At 43.1% G+C, this 16962-nt stretch overlaps 1 protein-coding gene across 9 annotated transcripts in view; it reads left to right on the forward strand.

The window, feature by feature from the left end:
* Nucleotides 1–16962, forward strand: part of tns1b (tensin 1b) — a 662464-nt gene that overhangs the window by 444233 nt on the left and 201269 nt on the right. For all 9 annotated transcript variants that reach the window (XR_013578019.1, XM_078552748.1, XM_078552745.1 and 6 more), the window contains one exon: nucleotides 10903–10944. Coding sequence is in view for 8 of the 9 variants with exons in the window: in XM_078552748.1 (XP_078408874.1) it covers nucleotides 10903–10944 (42 nt within the window). In the remaining variant the exon portion in view is untranslated. The remainder of the gene's footprint in view (nucleotides 1–10902; nucleotides 10945–16962) is intronic.

A 16962-nucleotide genomic window follows, 5' to 3' on the forward strand; every position in this document is an offset into this window, starting at 1 on the left:
TTACAATGTGTTCCAGTGTTTCTGTGTATTTCAGGATTACTGTGTGTTTCAGGGTTTCAATATGTTCCGGGCTTACTGTTTATTTCAGGGTTTCTATGTACTTCAGGGTTTCAATGTTTTTCGGGGTTTCAGTGTATTTCAGGGTTTCAGTGTGTTTCAGTGTTTCTGTGTATTTTAAGATTCAATTTGTTTCAGGGTTTCTGTGTATTTCAGGGTTTCAACGTGTTTTAAGGGTTTCTGTGCATTTCTAGTTTTCTGTGTGTTTCAGGGTTTCAATGTGTTCCGGGTTTCTGTGAATTTCAGGGTTTGAATATGATTCAGAGTTTCTGTGCATTTCCGGGTTTCTTTGTGTGTCAGGGTTTCAATGTGTTTCGGAGTTTCTGAGTATTGCAGGGTGTCTGTGCATTTCAGGGTTTCAGTGTGTTTCCGGGTTTCAGTGTATTTCTGGGTTTCAGTGTGTTTCGTGGTTTCAGTGTATTTCAGGCTTTCTGGGTATTTCAGGGTTTCAATGTGTTTCTGGGTTTCTGCGCAATTCAGGGTTTCAGTGTATTTCAGGGTTTCTGTGTGTTTCGTGGTTTCTGTGTATTTCAGGCTTTCTGTGTATTTCAGGTTTTCAATGTGTTTCGGGGTTTCGATGTGTTTCGGGGTTTCTGTGCATTTCAGGGTCTCAGTGTGTTTCGGGGTTTCTCTGTGTTTCAGGGTTTCAGTGTTTCTGGGTTTCAGTGTTTCTGGGTTTCAGTCTCTTTCAGGGTTTCAATGAATTCCGGGGTTTCAGTGTGTTTCGGTGTTTCTGTGTGTTTCGGGGTTTCTGTGCATTTCAGGGTTTCAGTGTGTTTCAGGGTTTCAATGAATTCCGGGGTTTCAGTGTGTTTCGGTGTTTCTGTGTGTTTTGGGGTTTCTGTGTATTTGTGTCTTTTATTGTGTTTTGGGGTTTCAATTTGTTTCTGGGTTTCAGTGTGTTTCGTGGTTTCTGTGTATTTCAGGGTTTCAGTGTCTTCCAGGGTTTATTTGTATTTCAGGATTTCAAAATGTTCCGGTTTTCAGTGTGTTTCAGGGTTTATTTGTATTTCAGTGTTTCTGTGTATTTCAGCGTTTCAATGTGTTCCAGTGTTTCTGTGTATTTCAAGATTACTGTGTGTTTCAGGGTTTCAATATGTTCCGGGCTTACTGTTTATTTCAGGGTTTCTGTGTGTTTCGGGGTTTCAATGTGTTTCGGGGTTTCTGTGCATTTCAGGATTTCTGTGTATTTCGGTGTTTCAATGTGTTTCGGGGTTTCAGTGTGTTTCGGGGTTTCTGTGTGTTTCCGGGTTTCTGTGTGTTTCCGGGTTTCTGAGTATTTCAGGTATTCATTGTGTTTTGTGGTTTCTGTGTATTTCAGGGTTTCTGTGTATTTCAGGCTTTCTGTGTATTTCAGGGTTTCAACGTGTTCTGTGGTTTTTGTGTATTTCAGGCTTTCTGCGTATTTCAGGTTTTCACGGTGTTTCAGAGTTTCAGTGTGTTTCGGGGTTTCTGAGTATTGCAGGGTGCCTGTGCATTTCAGGGTTTCAGTGTGTTGCAGGTTTCAGTGTATTTCAGGGTTTCAATGTGTTTCGGGGTTTATGTGTATTTCAGGGTTTCAATGTGTTTCGGGGTTTACGTGTATTTCAGGGTTTCTGGGTATTTCAGGGTTTCAGTGTGTTTCGGGGATTCGGTGTATTTCAGGGTTCCAGTGTGCTTCGGGGTTTATGTGTATTTCAGGGTTTCAGTGTGTTTCAGATTTTCTGTGTATTTCCGGGTTTCTGTATATTTCAGGGTTTCAATATGTTCCGGAGTTTCAGTGTGTTTCAAGGGTTTTGTGTATTTCAGGGCTTTAATGTGTTACTTGGTTTCAGCGTGTTTCGGGGTTACTGTGTATTTCAGGGTTTCAATGTGTTTCGGTGTTTCAGTGAGTTTCACGTTTTCAGTGTCTTCCCGGGTTTATTTGTATTTCAGGGTTTCTGTGTATTTCAGTGTTTCTGTGTATTTCAGTGTTTCTGTGTATTTCAGCGTTTCACTGTGTTCCAGTGTTTCTGTGTATTTCAGGATGACTGTGTGTTTCAGGGTTTCAATATGTTCTGGGGTTTCTGTCCAGTTCTGGGTTTCAATGTGTTTCAGGGTTTCTGTTTATTTCAGGGTTTCTGTGTTTTTCTGGGTTTCAATTTGTTTCGGGGTTTCTGTGCATTTCAGGATTTCTGTGTATTTCAGTGTTTCAGAATGTTCCGGGGTTTCCATGTGTTTCAGGGTTTCAGTTTGGTTCGTGCTTTCTGTGCATTTGAGGGTTTCAGTGTCTTCCAGGGTTTCAGTGTATGTCAGGGTTTCTGTTTATTTTGGGGTTTCCATGTATTTCAGGGTCTCAGTGTGTTCTGGGGTTTCTGTGTACTTCAGGATTTCTGTGTATTTCAGAGTTTCTGTGTGTTTCAGTGTTTGAATGTGATTCAGGGTTTCTGTGCATTTCCAAGTTTCTTTGTGTTTCAGGGTTTCTGGGTATTTCGGTGTTTCTGTGCATTTCAGCGTGTTTCGGGTTTCATCGTGTTTCAGTGTATTTCAGGGTTTCTGTGTATTTCAGGGTTTCTGTGTATTTCAGGGTTTCAATGAATTCCGGGGTTTCAGTGTGTTTCAGGATTTCTGTGAATTTCAGGGTTTCTGTGTGTTTCAGGGTTTCAGTGTATTTCAGGGTTTCAGTGTATTTCAGGGTTTCAGTGTGTTTCGGGGTTTCTGTGTATTTCAGCGTTTCTGTGCATTTCAGGGTTTCAGTGTATTTCAGGGTTTCAATGAATTCCGGGGTTTCAGTGTGTTTCGGTGTTTCAGTGTGTTTCAGGGTTTCTGTGTTTTTCAGGGTTTCTGTATATTTCAGGGTTTGTGTGTATTTCAGGGTTTTAGTGCGTTTTGGGGTTTCTGTGTATTTCAGGGTTTCACCGTATTTCAGTGTTTCTGTGTATTTCAGCATTTCACTGTGTTCCAGTGTTTCTGTGTATTTCAGGATGACTGTGTGTTTCAGGGTTTCAATATGTTCTGGGGTTTCTGTCCGGTTCAGGGTTTCAATGTGTTTCAGGGTTTCTGTTTATTTCAGGGTTTCTGTGTTTTTCTGGGTTTCAATTTGTTTCGGGGTTTCTGTGCATTTCAGGATTTCTGTGTATTTCAGTGTTTCAGAATGTTCCGGGGTTTCCATGTGTTTCAGGGTTTCAGTTTGGTTCGTGCTTTCTGTGCGTTTGAGGGTTTCAGTGTCTTCCAGGGTTTCAGTGTATGTCAGGGTTTCTGTTTATTTTGGGGTTTCCATGTATTTCAGGGTCTCAGTGTGTTCCGGGGTTTCTGTGTACTTCAGGATTTCTGTGTATTTCAGAGTTTCTGTGTGTTTCAGGGTTTGAATGTGATTCAGGGTTTCTGTGCATTTCCAAGTTTCTTTGTGTTTCAGGGTTTCTGGGTATTTCGGTGTTTCTGTGCATTTCAGCGTGTTTCGGGTTTCATCGTGTTTCAGTGTATTTCAGGGTTTCTGTGTATTTCAGGGTTTCTGTGTATTTCAGAGTTTCAGTGTATTTCAGGGTTTCAATGAATTCCGGGGTTTCAGTGTATTTCAGGATTTCTGTGAATTTCAGGGTTTCTGTGTGTTTCAGGGTTTCAGTGTATTTCAGGGTTTCAGTGTATTTCAGGGTTTCAGTGTGTTTCGGGGTTTCTGTGTATTTCAGCGTTTCTGTGCATTTCAGGGTTTCAGTGTATTTCAGGGTTTCAATGAATTCCGGGGTTTCAGTGTGTTTCGGTGTTTCAGTGTGTTTCAGGGTTTCTGTGTTTTTCAGGGTTTCTGTATATTTCAGGGTTTGTGTGTATTTCAGGGTTTTAGTGCGTTTTGGGGTTTCTGTGTATTTCAGGGTTTCACCGTATTTCAGTGTTTCTGTGTATTTCAGTGTTTCTGTGTATTTCAGCGTTTCACTGTGTTCCAGTGTTTCTGTGTATTTCAGGATGACTGTGTGTTTCAGGGTTTCAATATGTTCCGGGGTTTCTGTCCAGTTCAGGGTTTCAATGTGTTTCAGGGTTTCTGTTTATTTCAGGGTTTCTGTGTTTTTCTGGGTTTCAATTTGTTTCGGGGTTTCTGTGCATTTCAGGATTTCTGTGTATTTCAGTGTTTCAGAGTGTTCCGGGGTTTCCATGTGTTTCAGGGTTTCAGTTTGGATCGTGCTTTCTGTGCGTTTGAGGGTTTCAGTGTCTTCCAGGGTTTCAGTGTATGTCAGGGTTTCTGTTTATTTTGGGGTTTCCATGTATTTCAGGGTCTCAGTGTGTTCCGGGGTTTCTGTGTACTTCAGGATTTCTGTGTATTTCAGAGTTTCTGTGTGTTTCAGTGTTTGAATGTGATTCAGGTTTTCTGTGCAATTCCAGGTTTCTTTGTGTTTCAGGGTTTCTGGGTATTTCGGTGTTTCTGTGCATTTCAACGTGTTTCGGGTTTCATCGTGTATCAGGGTTTCAGTGTATTTCAGGGTTTCTGTGTATTTCAGGGTTTCTGTGTATTTCAGGGTTTCTGTCTATTTCGGGGTTTCTGTGTATTTCAGGGTTTCTGTGTGTTTCAGGGTATCAGTGTGTTTCAGGGTTTGAATGTGATTCAGGGTTTTCTGTGCATTTCTGGGTTTCTTTGTGTTGCAGGGTTTCAATGTGTTTCGGTGTTTCTGTGCATTTCAGGGTTTCTGTGCATTTCAGCGTTTCGGTGTGTTTCGGAATTCATTGTGTTTCGGGGTTTCTGTGTATTTCATGGTTTCAGTGTGTTTTGGCGTTTCAGTGTGTTTCGGTGTTTCAGTCTGTTTCGGTGTTTCAGTGTGTTTCGGTGTTTCAGTCTGTTTCGGTGTTTCAGTGTGTTTCGGTGTTTCTGTGTATTTCAGGGTTTCAGTGTGTTTGGCGTATCAGTGTGTTTCGGTGTTTCTGTGTATTTCTGGGTTACAGTGCGTTTCGGTGTTTCAGTGTGTTTCGGTGTTTCTGTGTATTTCAGGGTTTCAGTGTGTTTTGGCGTTTCAGTGAGTTTCACGTTTTCAGTGTCTTCCAGGGTTTATTTGTATTTCAGGGTTTCTATCTATTTCAGGGTTTCAATGTGTTTCAGTGTTTCTGTTTATTTCAGCGTTTCAATGTGTTTCAGGGTTTTAATGTTTTTCGGGGTTTATGTGTATTTCAGGGTTTCAGTGTGTTTCAGATTTTCTGTGTATTTCCGGGTTTCTGTATATTTCAGGGTTTCAATATGTTTTGGGGTTTCAGTGTGTTTCAGATTTTCTGTGTATTTCCGGGTTTCTGTATATTTCAGGGTTTCAATATGTTTTGGGGTTTCAGTGTGTTTCAGGGTTTCTGTGTATTTCAGGGCTTTAATGTGTTACTTGGTTTCAGCGTGTTTTGGGTTTCAGTGTATTTCAGGGTTTCAGTGTATTTCAGGGTTTCAGTGTGTTTCGGGATTTCTGTGTATTTCAGGGTTTCAATGTGTTTCGGGGTTTATGTGTATTTCAGGGTTTCTGGGTATTTCAGGGTTTCAGTCTGTTTCGGGGATTCGGTGTATTTCAGGGTTTCAGTGTGTTTCAGATTTTCTGTGTATTTCCGGGTTTCTGTATATTTCAGGGTTTCAATATGTTCCAGAGTTTCAGTGTGTTTCAAGGGTTTTGTGTATTTCAGGGTTTCAGTGTGTTTCAGGGTTTCAATGTGTTTCAGTGTTTCTGTTTATTTCAACGTTTCAATGTGTTTCAGGGTTTTAATGTTTTTCGGGGTTTCAGTGTATTTCAGGGTTTCAGTATGTTTCAGATTTTCTGCGTATTTCCGGGTTTCTGTATATTTCAGGGTTTCATTATGTTTTGGGGTTTCAGTGTGTTTCAAGGGTTTTGTGTATTTCAGGGCTTTAATGTGTTACTTGGTTTCAGCGTGTTTCGGGTTTCTGTGTATTTCAGGGTTTCAATGTGTTTCGGAGTTTATGTGTATGTCAGGGTTTCTGTTTATTTCAGTGTTTCAATACGTTTCGGGGTTTCAGTGTATTTCAGGGTTTCAATGTGTTTTGGGGTTTTAGTTTGTTTCGGGGTGTCTGTGTGTTTCAGGGTTTCAGTATTTTTCAGGCTTTCTGTGTATTTCAGTGTTTCAGTGTGTTTCTAGGTTTCAGTGTGTTTCGGGGTTTATGTGTGTTTCAGATTTTCTGTGTATTTCCGGGTTTCTGTATATTTCAGGGTTTCAATATGTTCCGGAGTTTCAGTGTGTTTCAGGGGTTTTGTGTATTTCAGGGCTTTAATGTGTTACTTGGTTTCAGCGTGTTTCGGGTTTCTGTGTATTTCAGGGTTTCAATGTGTTTCAGGGTTTTAATGTTTTTCGGGGTTTCAATGTTTTTCGGGGTTTCAGTGTATTTCAGGGTTTCAGCGTGTTTCAGATTTTCTGCGTATTTCCGGGTTTCTGTATATTTCAGGGTTTCAATATGTTTTGGGGTTTCAGTGTGTTTCAAGGGTTTTGTGTATTTCAGGGCTTTAATGTGTTACTTGGTTTCAGCGTGTTTCGGGTTTCTGTGTATTTCAGGGTTTCAATGTGTTTCAGGGTTTTAATGTTTTTCGGGGTTTCTGTGTATTTCAGGGTTTCAGTGTGTTTCAGATTTTCTGCGTATTTCCGGGTTTCTGTATATTTCAGGGTTTCAATATGTTTTGGGGTTTCAGTGTGTTTCAGGGTTTCTGTGTATTTCAGGGCTTTAATGTGTTACTTGGTTGCAGTGTGTTTTGGGTTTCAGTGTATTTCAGGGTTTCAGTGTGTTTCGGGGTTACTGTGTATTTCCAAGTTTATGTGTTTTGGCGTTTCAGTGAGTTTCACGTTTTCAGTGTGTTTCAGGGTTTCTGTGTGTTTCAGGGTTTCAGTGTGTTTCGGGGTTTCTGTGTATTTCAGGGTTTCAGTGTGTTTCGGGCTTTCTGTGTATTTCAGGGTTTCAATGTGTTTCGGGGTTTCAGTGTTTCTCGGGGTTTCAGTGTGTTTCGGGGTTTCTGTGTATATCAGTCTTTCTGTGTATTTCAGGGTTTCAATGTTTTCTGGGGTTTCAGTGTGTCACAAGGTTTCTGTGTATTTCAGGGTTTCAGTGTGTTTCGGGGTTTTCTGCGTATTTCAGGTTTTCTGTGTATTTCAGGGTTTCAATGGGTTCCGGGGTTTCAGTGTGTTTCGGGGTTTCTGTGTGTTTCAGGGTTTCAATGTGTTTCGGGGTTTCAGTGTATTTCGGGGTCTCAGCATGTTTCATGGTGTCTGTGTATTTCGGGGTTTTAGTGCATTTCAGGTTTTCAATGTGTTTCGGGGTTTCTGTGTGTTTCAGTGTTTGTGTGTTTTGGGGTTTCAGTGTGTCTCAGGCTTTCTGTGTACTTCAGGGTTTCAATGTGTTTCGGAGTTTATGTGTATGTCAGGGTTTCTGTTTATTTCAGTGTTTCAATATGTTTCGGGGTTTCAGTGTATTTCAGGGTTTCTATGTGTTTTGGGGTTTTAGTTTGTTTCGGAGTGTCTGTGTGTTTCAGGGTTTCAGTATTTTTCAGGCTTTCTGTGTATTTCAGGGTTTCAGGGTGTTTCTAGGTTTCAGTGTATTTCGGGATTTCTGTGTATTTCAGGGTTTCAGGGTGTTTCCAGGTTTCTGTGTATTTCAGGGTTTCAGTGTGTATCTGTGTTTATGTATATTTCCGGGTTTCAATGTGTTTTGGAGTTTCGGTGTTTCTCAGGGTTTCAATGTGTTTCAGATTTTCTGTGTATTTCCGGGTTTCTGTATATTTCAGGGTTTCAATATGTTCCAGAGTTTCAGTGTGTTTCAAGGGTTTTGTGTATTTCAGGGCTTTAATGTGTTACTTGGTTTCAGCGTGTTTCGGGTTTCTGTGTATTTCAGGGTTTCAATGTGTTTCGGGCTTTCAGTGTGTTTCTAGGTTTCAGTGTATTTCAGGGTTTCAGTGTGTTTCAGATTTTCTGTGTATTTCCGGGTTTCTGTATATTTCAGGGTTTCAATATGTTCCAGAGTTTCAGTGTGTTTCAAGGGTTTTGTGTATTTCAGGGCTTTAATGTGTTACTTGGTTTCAGTGTGTTTCGGGGTTACTGTGTATTTCAGGGTTTCAGTGTGTTTTGGCGTTTCAGTGAGTTTCACGTTTTCAGTGTTTTCCAGGGTTTATTTGTATTTCAGGGTTTCTGTGTATTTCAGGGTTCAATGTGTTTCAGTGTTTCTGTGTATTTCAGCGTTTCAATGTGTTTCAGGGTTTTAATGTTTTTCAGGGTTTCAGTGTATTTCAGGGTTTCAGTGTGTTTCAGATTTTCTGTGTATTTCCGGGTTTCTGTATATTTCAGGGTTTCAATATGTTTTGGGGTTTCAGTGTGTTTCAGGGTTCAGTGTGTTTCACGTTTTCAGTGTGTTTCAGGCTTTCTGTGTATTTCAGGGTTTCAATGTGTATCGGTGTTTCTGTGTATTTCAGGGTTTCAGTGTGTTTCGGGGTTTCTGTGTATATCAGTCTTTCCGTGTATTTCAGGGTTTCAATGTTTTCTGGGGTTTCAGTGTGTCTCAAGGTTTCTGTGTATTTCAGGGTTTCAGTGTGTTTCGGGGTTTTCTGCGTATTTCAGGTTTTCTGTGTATTTCAGGGTTTCAATGTGTTTCGGGGTTTCAGTGTATTTCGGGGTCTCAGCATGTTTCGTGGTTTCTGTGTGTTTCGTGCTTTTTGTGTGTTTCGGGGTTTTAGTGCATTTCAGGTTTTCAGTGTGTCTCAGGGTTTCTGTGTATTTCAGGGTTTCTGTATATTTCAGGGTTTCAATATGTTTTAGGGTTTCAGTGTGTTTCAGGGTTCAGTGTGTTTCACGTTTTCAGTGTGTTTCAGGCTTTCTGTGTATTTCAGGGTTTCAATGTGTATCGGTGTTTCTGTGTATTTCAGGGTTTCAGTGTGTTTCGGGGTTTCTGTGTATATCAGTCTTTCCGTGTATTTCAGGGTTTCAATGTTTTCTGGGGTTTCAGTGTGTCTCAAGGTTTCTGTGTATTTCAGGGTTTCAGTGTGTTTCGGGGTTTTCTGCGTATTTCAGGTTTTCTGTGTATTTCAGGGTTTCAATGTGTTTCGGGGTTTCAGTGTATTTCGGGGTCTCAGCATGTTTCGTGGTTTCTCTGTGTTTCGTGCTTTTTGTGTATTTCGGGGTTTTAGTGCATTTCAGGTTTTCAGTGTGTCTCAGGGTTTCTGTGTATTTCAGGGTTTCAATGTGTTTCGGGGTTTCTGTGTGTTTCAGTGTTTCAATGTGTTTCGGGGTTTCAGTGTGTTTCGGTGTTTCAGTGTGTTTTGGGGTTTCAGTGTGTCTCAGGGTTTCTGTGTACTTCAGGGTTTCAATGTGTTTCGGAGTTTATGTGTATGTCAGGGTTTCTGTTTATTTCAGTGTTTCAATACGTTTCGGGGTTTCAGTGTATTTCAGGGTTTCTATGTGTTTTGGGGTTTTAGTTTGTTTCGGGGTGTCTGTGTGTTTCAGGGTTTCAGTATTTTTCAGGATTTCTGTGTATTTCAGTGTTTCAGTGTGTTTCGGGATTTCTGTGTATTTCAGCGTTTGAATATGATTCAGAGATTCTGTGCATTTCCGGGTTTCTTTGTGTGTGTCAGGGTTTCAATGTGTTTCGGAGTTTCTGAGTATTGCAGGGTGTCTGTGCATTTCAGGGTTTCAGTATGTTTCCGGGTTTCAGTGTATTTCAGGGTTTCAATGTGTTTCGGTGTTTCAGTGTGTTTCGGGGTTACTGTGTGTTTCCAAGTTTATGTGTTTTGGCGTTTCAGTGAGTTTCACGTTTTCAGTGTGTTTCAGGGTTTCTGTGTATTTCAGGGTTTCAATGTGTATCTGTGTTTATGTATATTTCAGGGTTTCAATGTGTTTCGGAGTTTCGGTGTTTCTCAGGGTTTCAGTGTGTTTCGGGGTTTCTGTTATATCAGTCTTTCTGTGTATTTCAGGGTTTCAATGTTTTCTGGGGTTTCAGTGTGTCTCAAGGTTTCTGTGTATTTCTGGGTTTCAATGTGTTTCGGGGTTTCAGTGTATTTCGGGGTCTCAGCATGTTTCATGGTTTCAGTGTATTTCAGCGTTTCAGTGTATTTCAGCGTTTCAGTGTGTTTCGTGCTTTCTGTGTGTTTCGGGGTTTTAGTGTATTTCAGGTTTTCAGTGTGTTTCGGGGTTTCTGTGTGATTCAGTGTTTCAGTGTGTTTTGGGGTTTCAGTGTGTCTCAGGGTTTCTGTGTACTTCAAGGTTTCAATGTGTTTCGGAGTTTATGTGTATGTCAGGGTTTCTGTTTATTTCCGTGTTTCAATACGTTTCGGGGTTTCAGTGTATTTCAGGGTTTCAATGTGTTTCGGGGTTTATGTGTATGTCAGGGTTTCTGTTTATTTCTGTGTTTCAATACGTTTCAGGGTTTCAGTGTATTTCAGGGTTTCTAGGTGTTTCGGGGTTTCAGTTTGTTTCGGGGTGTCTGCGTTTTTCAGGGTTTCAGTGTTTTTCAGGGTTCCTGTGTGTTTCGGGGTTTCTGTGTGTTTCGGGGTTTCTGTGTGTTTCGGGGCTTCAGTGTCTTTCGTGGTTTCAGGGTTTTTGGGTATTTCGGGGTTTCCATGCATTTATGGGGTTTCTGTGCATTTTGGAATTTCAGTGTGTCTCGGGGTTTCTGTGCATTTCGGGGCTCCTGTGTATTTCACCTGTTTTTAGCGGTCATTTGCTGGGGAACTGCATCACACTGAGGAACCTTATGGAGCCTTTCCTCACCCTGCGCAGGTTTGTCTCACGTTGTCATCCAAGAATTCTCCAAGTGCAGGAATTCTTGGCAGAGCTGTCCAGATATTTCACTGCATTGTTTGAATTGCTCAAAGTCTTCATAGTAAATATTTCTACCTGATCTGTGTCTATCACATGATGTAACTTTGGTTTCCTGTTCTTCATTTCCAGCCATCCAGCACCATTATACCACTGAACCATGTAGAGAGAACTGTGAGTAAATTAAATCTTCTTTTTCACATTCCTCTGTCAACAAAATGGGATTTACGGCTAGGTACATGGCTGAGGCACTAAAGGAGTTCTTTGCATTTGTCTTTACCAAGGAAAAAGATGCTGCCCAAGTCATAGTATAAACATAGGGATTGAAATACTGGATGGGCGAAAAGTTGGTAAAGAGGTATTAGATAGGCTGGCTGTACTTAAAGTTGATAAATTGCCAGGACTGGGTGGGATGTACTCAAGGATGCTGAATGAAGTAAGGGTGGAAATTGCAGGGGTTCTTGCCATAATCATCTAATCCTACTTATATACAGGGATTGTGCCAGAGGACTGGGGAATTGCAAATGTTACACACTTGTTCAAAGATGGATGTAAGGATAAACCTAGCAACTACAGGCCAATCAGCTTCACGTCAATAGTGGGGAAGCTTTTAGAAACGATAATCCAGGACAAAATTAAGTCACGTGGACAAATGTGGATTAATAAAGGAAAGCCAACATGGGTTCGTTAAAGGAAAATCATGTTTAACTAACTTACTTGCAGTTTTTGATGAGGTAACAAAGAGGGTCGATGAGGGTGATGTGGTTGATGTGATGCACATGGACTTACAAAAGGCATTTAATAAAAAGTGCCACATAACAGGCTGATGAGCAAAGTTAAAGCTCATAGAATAAAAGCAACAGTGACAAAATGGATATCAGCCTGGCTCTCATATTGCAAATAAAAGGAAAATATTGCAGATGTTGGAGATCTGACATAAAAACAGAAAGTGTTGGGAAAACTCAGCAGGTCTGACAGCATCTTTGGAGAGAGAAACAGAGTTAACGTTTCGAGTCTGATATGTTTTGGGCTTCACTGGAACATTTTAGCAGGCCAAGGACAGAGATGTGAGCCCGACAGCAATGCTGTGAATTGAAATGGCAAGTGGTTGGAAGGTCTGGGTCATGCTTGCAGAATGAACAGAGGTGATTTGCAAAGTGGTCACCCAGCCTGGCTTTGGTCTCCCCAGTGTAGAGGAGACTGCATTGTGAGCAGTGAATACAGTAGACAAAACTGAAAAAAATACAAATGAATTGCTGCTTCACATGGAAGGAGTGTTTGGGGCCTTGGACAATGAAGAGGGAGGAGGTAAAGAGGCTGATATTACACCACCTGCAATTCCATGGGAAGGTGCTGTGGGAATGGGATGAGATATGGGGTTGATGGAGGAATGGACCAGGGTGTCACGGGGGAACAGGCCCTTCGGAATGCTGACAGCCCTGGTGACGGGAAGGTGTGTTTGCTGGTGGCGTCATGCTGGAGTTGGCAGAAATGGTGGAGGATGATCGTTTAGACCATAAGACGTAGGAGCAGAAGTAGGACATTCGGCCCATCGAGTCTGGTCTGCCATTCAATGAGATCATCGCTAATCTGATAATTCTCAACTCCACTTCCCTGTTTTTTCCCCATAACCCTTGATTGCCTTACTAATTTGAATGCGGAGGCTGGTGGGGTGAAAAGTGGGGACAAGGGGGACCCTATCATGGTTCTGGGAGGAAGGGGAAAGGGTGAGGGCAGAAGTGTGGGAGATGGGTTGGACATGGTTGATGGCCCTGTCAAGCACAGTGGAGGGGGAACCTTGGCTCAGGAAAAAGGAAGACTTGTCAGAAGTGCCATTTTGGAAGGTAGCATCATTGGAACAAATGCAACTGAGATGGAGAAATTGGGAGAATGAGATGGAGTCCTTACAGGAAGCAGGTTGTGAGGAAGTATAGTTGAGGTAGCTGTGGGAGTCGGTGGGTTTGTAATGAATGGAGATAGAGAAGTCAAGGAAGGAAAGGGAAATGTCAGAGATGGACCCTGTGAAGGTGAGAGATGAGTGGAAATTAGAAGCAAAATTGATGAATTTTTCCAGCTCTAGTTGAGAGCGCGAAGCAGCGCCGATACAGTCATCGATGCACCAGAAAAAAAGAGTTATGGGAGGGGGCCTGAGTAGGACTGAAACAAGGAATGTTCCATTGAAGCATTTGCTACAATTTTCAGTCAGAAGTGCCGAGTGGATGATCCATCTTTGCCTCCTCTGGAGGCCCCCAGCATCACAGATGCCAGTGTTCAGCCAATTCGATTCACTCCACGTGATATCAAGAAACGGCTCAAGGCACTGGATATGAAAAGGCAATGGGCCCTGACAATATTCCAGAAATACTACTGAAGATGTGCTCCAGAACTTGCCATGCCCCTAGCCAAGCTGTTCCAGTACAACTACAACTGGCATCTACCCGGCTATGTGGAAAATTGCCCAGGTATGTCATGTACACAAAACGCAGGACAAATCCAACCCGGCCAATTACCACCCCATCAGTCTACTCTCCATCATCATTAAAGTCATGGAAGGGGTCATCAACAGTGCTATCAAGCGGTATTTGCGTAGCAATAGCCTGCTCACTGATGCTCAGCTTGGGTTCCGCCTGGGCAACTCAGCTCCTGACCTCATTACAGCCTTGGTTGAAACACGGACAATAGAACTGAACTCCAGAGGTGAGGTGAGAATGACTGCACATGACATCGAGGCTGCATTTGACTGAGTGTGGTATCAAGGAGCCCTAGCAAAGCTGGAGTCAATGGGAATCAGAAGGAAAACTCTCCACTGGTTGGAGTCATACCTAGCAGAAAGGAAGTTGGTTGTGGTTGTTGGAGGTCAGTCATCTCAGCTCCAGGACATCACTGCAGGAGTTCCTCAGGGTAGTGTCCTTGGCCCAACCATCTTCAGCTGCTTCACCAGTGACCTTCCTTCCATCATAAGGTCAGAAGAGGGGATGTTTGCTGATGATTGCACAATGTTCAGCACCATTCATGACCCCTCAGATACTAAAGAGGTCCATGTCCAAATGCAGCAAGACCTGGACAATATCCAGGCTTGGGCTGACAAGTGGCAAGTAACATTCGCACCATACAAGTGTCAGGCAATGACCATCTCCAACTAGAGAGAATCCAACCATCGCCCCTTGATGTTCAATGACATTACCATCACTGAATCCCCCTCTATCAACGTCTTGGGGGTTACCATTGACCAGAAACTTAACTGGACTAGCCATATGCGTATTGTGGCTACAAGGGCAGATCAGAGGCTAGGAATCCTGCAGCAAGTAACCCACCTCCTGACTCCCCAAAGCTTGTTCACCATCTACAAGGCACAAGTCAGGAGTGTGATGGAATACTTCCCACTTGCCTAGATGAGTGCAGTTCACACAACACTCAAGAAGCTTGACACCATCCAGGACAAAACAGCCCCGCTTGATTGGTACCCCATTCAAAAACATTCACTCCCTCCACCACTGACGCACAGTAGCGGCAGGGTGTACCATCTACAATATGCACAGCAGGAATTCACCAAGGCTCCTTCGACAGCACCTTCCAAACCCATGACCACCACCATCTGGAAGGACAAGGACAGCAGATAGTTGGGAACACCACCACCTGGAAGTTCCCCTCCAAGTCACTCACCATCCTAATTTGGAAATATATTGCTGTTCCTTCGCTGTCGCTGGGTCAAAATCCTGGAACTCCCTTCCTAAGAGCACTGTGGGCATACCTGCACCACATTGACTGCGGATGTTTAAGAAGGCAGCTCACTACCACCTTCTCAAGGGCAACTAGGGACGGGCAATAAATTCTGGCCCAGCCAACGAAGCCCACATCCTGTAAATGAGTAAAAACAATCATACCCTACGAGGAGACAGACATAACTGGGGCCCATGTGAGTACCCAAATAAAAGGGTACCCTCTTGGAGCAAGTGAGACAAGTTAAAGGAGAAATTGTTCAGTGAGAGAACAAGTTCAGCCAGACGGAGGAGAGTGGTGGTGGATGGGAATTGTTCAGGCCTCTGTTCAAGGAAGCAGTGGAGAGCCGTCAGACAGTCCCAACGAGGGTGGAGGTGTAGAGGGAGGCAGTTAGGGCCAGGAAACTGGAAATTGTTGAAATTACGCAAAGTGTATGAAGAATCACAAATATAGATGGGAGGAGACTGGACTAGGGGGGAAAGAAATAAAGCTAAAAGTTATGAAGGCAATGAGGGGAGACAGTGGCATAGGGTAATGTCGCTGGATTAGTAATCCAGCAGCCTGGACCCATACATTCAAATCCCACATATGGCAGCAATGGAATTTAAATTCAATTAATAAATCTGGAATTGCAAACTAGCCTCAGTAATGGTGACCATGACACCATTGCCTCTTTCGGGAAGCAAATCTGCCGTCCTTACCTAATCTGGCCTACGTGTGACTCCAGACCCACAACTCCGGTTGACTCCTAAGTGACTGCTGAATTGCCAAGCAAGACATTCAGTTCAAGGGCAATTAGGGATGGGAAACAAATGCTGGCCTTACCACTGACGCTCACATCCATGAAAGAATAAACTAACAGGCTGAAGACAAAAACAGAATTACCTGGAAAAACTCAGCAGGTCTGGCAGCATCGGTGGAGAAGAAAAGAGCTGACATTTCGGGTCCACATGACCCTTCAACAGAACTGAAGCATAGTTAGGAGAGAGGTGAAATATAAGCTGGTTTAAGGTGGGGGGCGGGGGGAGAGAGAAGTTGAGGGTGGGGTGGTTGTGGGGACAAGCAAGCAGTGATAGGAGCAGATAATCAAAAGATGTCACAGACAAAAGGATCAAAGAGGTGTTGAAGGTGGTGATATTATCTAAGAAAAGTGCTAATTAAGAATGGATGGCAGGACACTCAAGGTACAGCTCTAGTGGGGGTGGGGTGGAAAGACTAACAAGGTATTAGTTGTAGATTTACAATGGATGGGGGGAGGGGGAGTTTAAGATCTAAAGTTGTTGAATTCATCTCCTCTACATTGGAGAGACCAAACGCAAACTGGGCGACCGCTTTGCAGAACACCTGCGGTCTGTCCGCAAGAAAGACCCAAACCTCCCTGTCACTTGCCATTTTAACACTCCACCCTGCTCTCTTGCCCACATGTCTGTCCTTGGCTTGCTGCATTGTTCCAGTGAAGCCCAACGCAAACTGGAGGAACAGCACCTCATCTTCCGACTAGGCACTTTACAGCCTTCCGGGCTGAATATTGAATTCAACAACTTTAGATCTTAAACTCCCCCTCCCCCCATCCCCACCCCATTTCTTCCCCCTCCCATTTGTTTTTTTTTCAATAATTTATATAGATTCTTCTTTTCCCACCTATTTCCATTATTTTTAAATCTACAACTAATACCTTGTTAGTCTTTCCACCCCACACCCACTAGAGCTGTACCTTGAGTGTCCTGTCCTCCATTCTTAATTAGCACTTTTCTTAGATAATATCACCACCTTCAACACCTCTTTGATCCTTTTGTCTGTGACATCTTTTGATTATCTGCTCCTATCACTGCTTGCTTATCCCCACAATCACCCCACCCTCAACTTCTCTCTCCCCCCACCCCCCACCTTAAACCAGCTTATATTTCACCCCTCTCCTAACTACACTCAGTTCTGCTGAAGGGTCATGTGGACCCGAAACGTCAACTCTTTTCTTCTCCGCCGATGCCGCCAGACCTGCTGAGTTTTTCCAGGTAATTCTGTTTTTGTTTTGGATTTCCAGCATCCGCAGTAGCTTTTTGTTTTTACAGGCTGAAGAGCCTGGCTCTCAGGTTTACTGCATTCAAGTGTTTCCTTGGCTGTAGACCATTGGATTGATTATGATCTCCTCCTCAAATTCATTCTTTCCTAGGCCTCCCAAACTAGGGAATTCTCCCTCTCCCTCACTCCTCCCCTCAAACTATGGGACTCCTCATCTCCCTCACTCCTCCCCTCAAACTGCGATTCTCTCCTCCCTCAGATCCCTTCAAACTGTGGGACTGCTCCCCTTCCTCACCTCCCCTCAAACTGTGGGACTCCTCCTCTCCTCAAACTGGGACTCTTCCCCTCCCTCACTCCCTCCTCAAACTGTGGGCCTCCTCCCCTCCCTCACTCCCCCGTCAAACTGTGGGATTGCTCCCCTCCCTCACACCTCCCATCAAACTGTGGGATTGC

This window comes from Cetorhinus maximus, chromosome 11 (assembly GCF_964194155.1).
Source record: "Cetorhinus maximus chromosome 11, sCetMax3.hap1.1, whole genome shotgun sequence".
Taxonomy (NCBI): domain Eukaryota; kingdom Metazoa; phylum Chordata; class Chondrichthyes; order Lamniformes; family Cetorhinidae; genus Cetorhinus; species Cetorhinus maximus.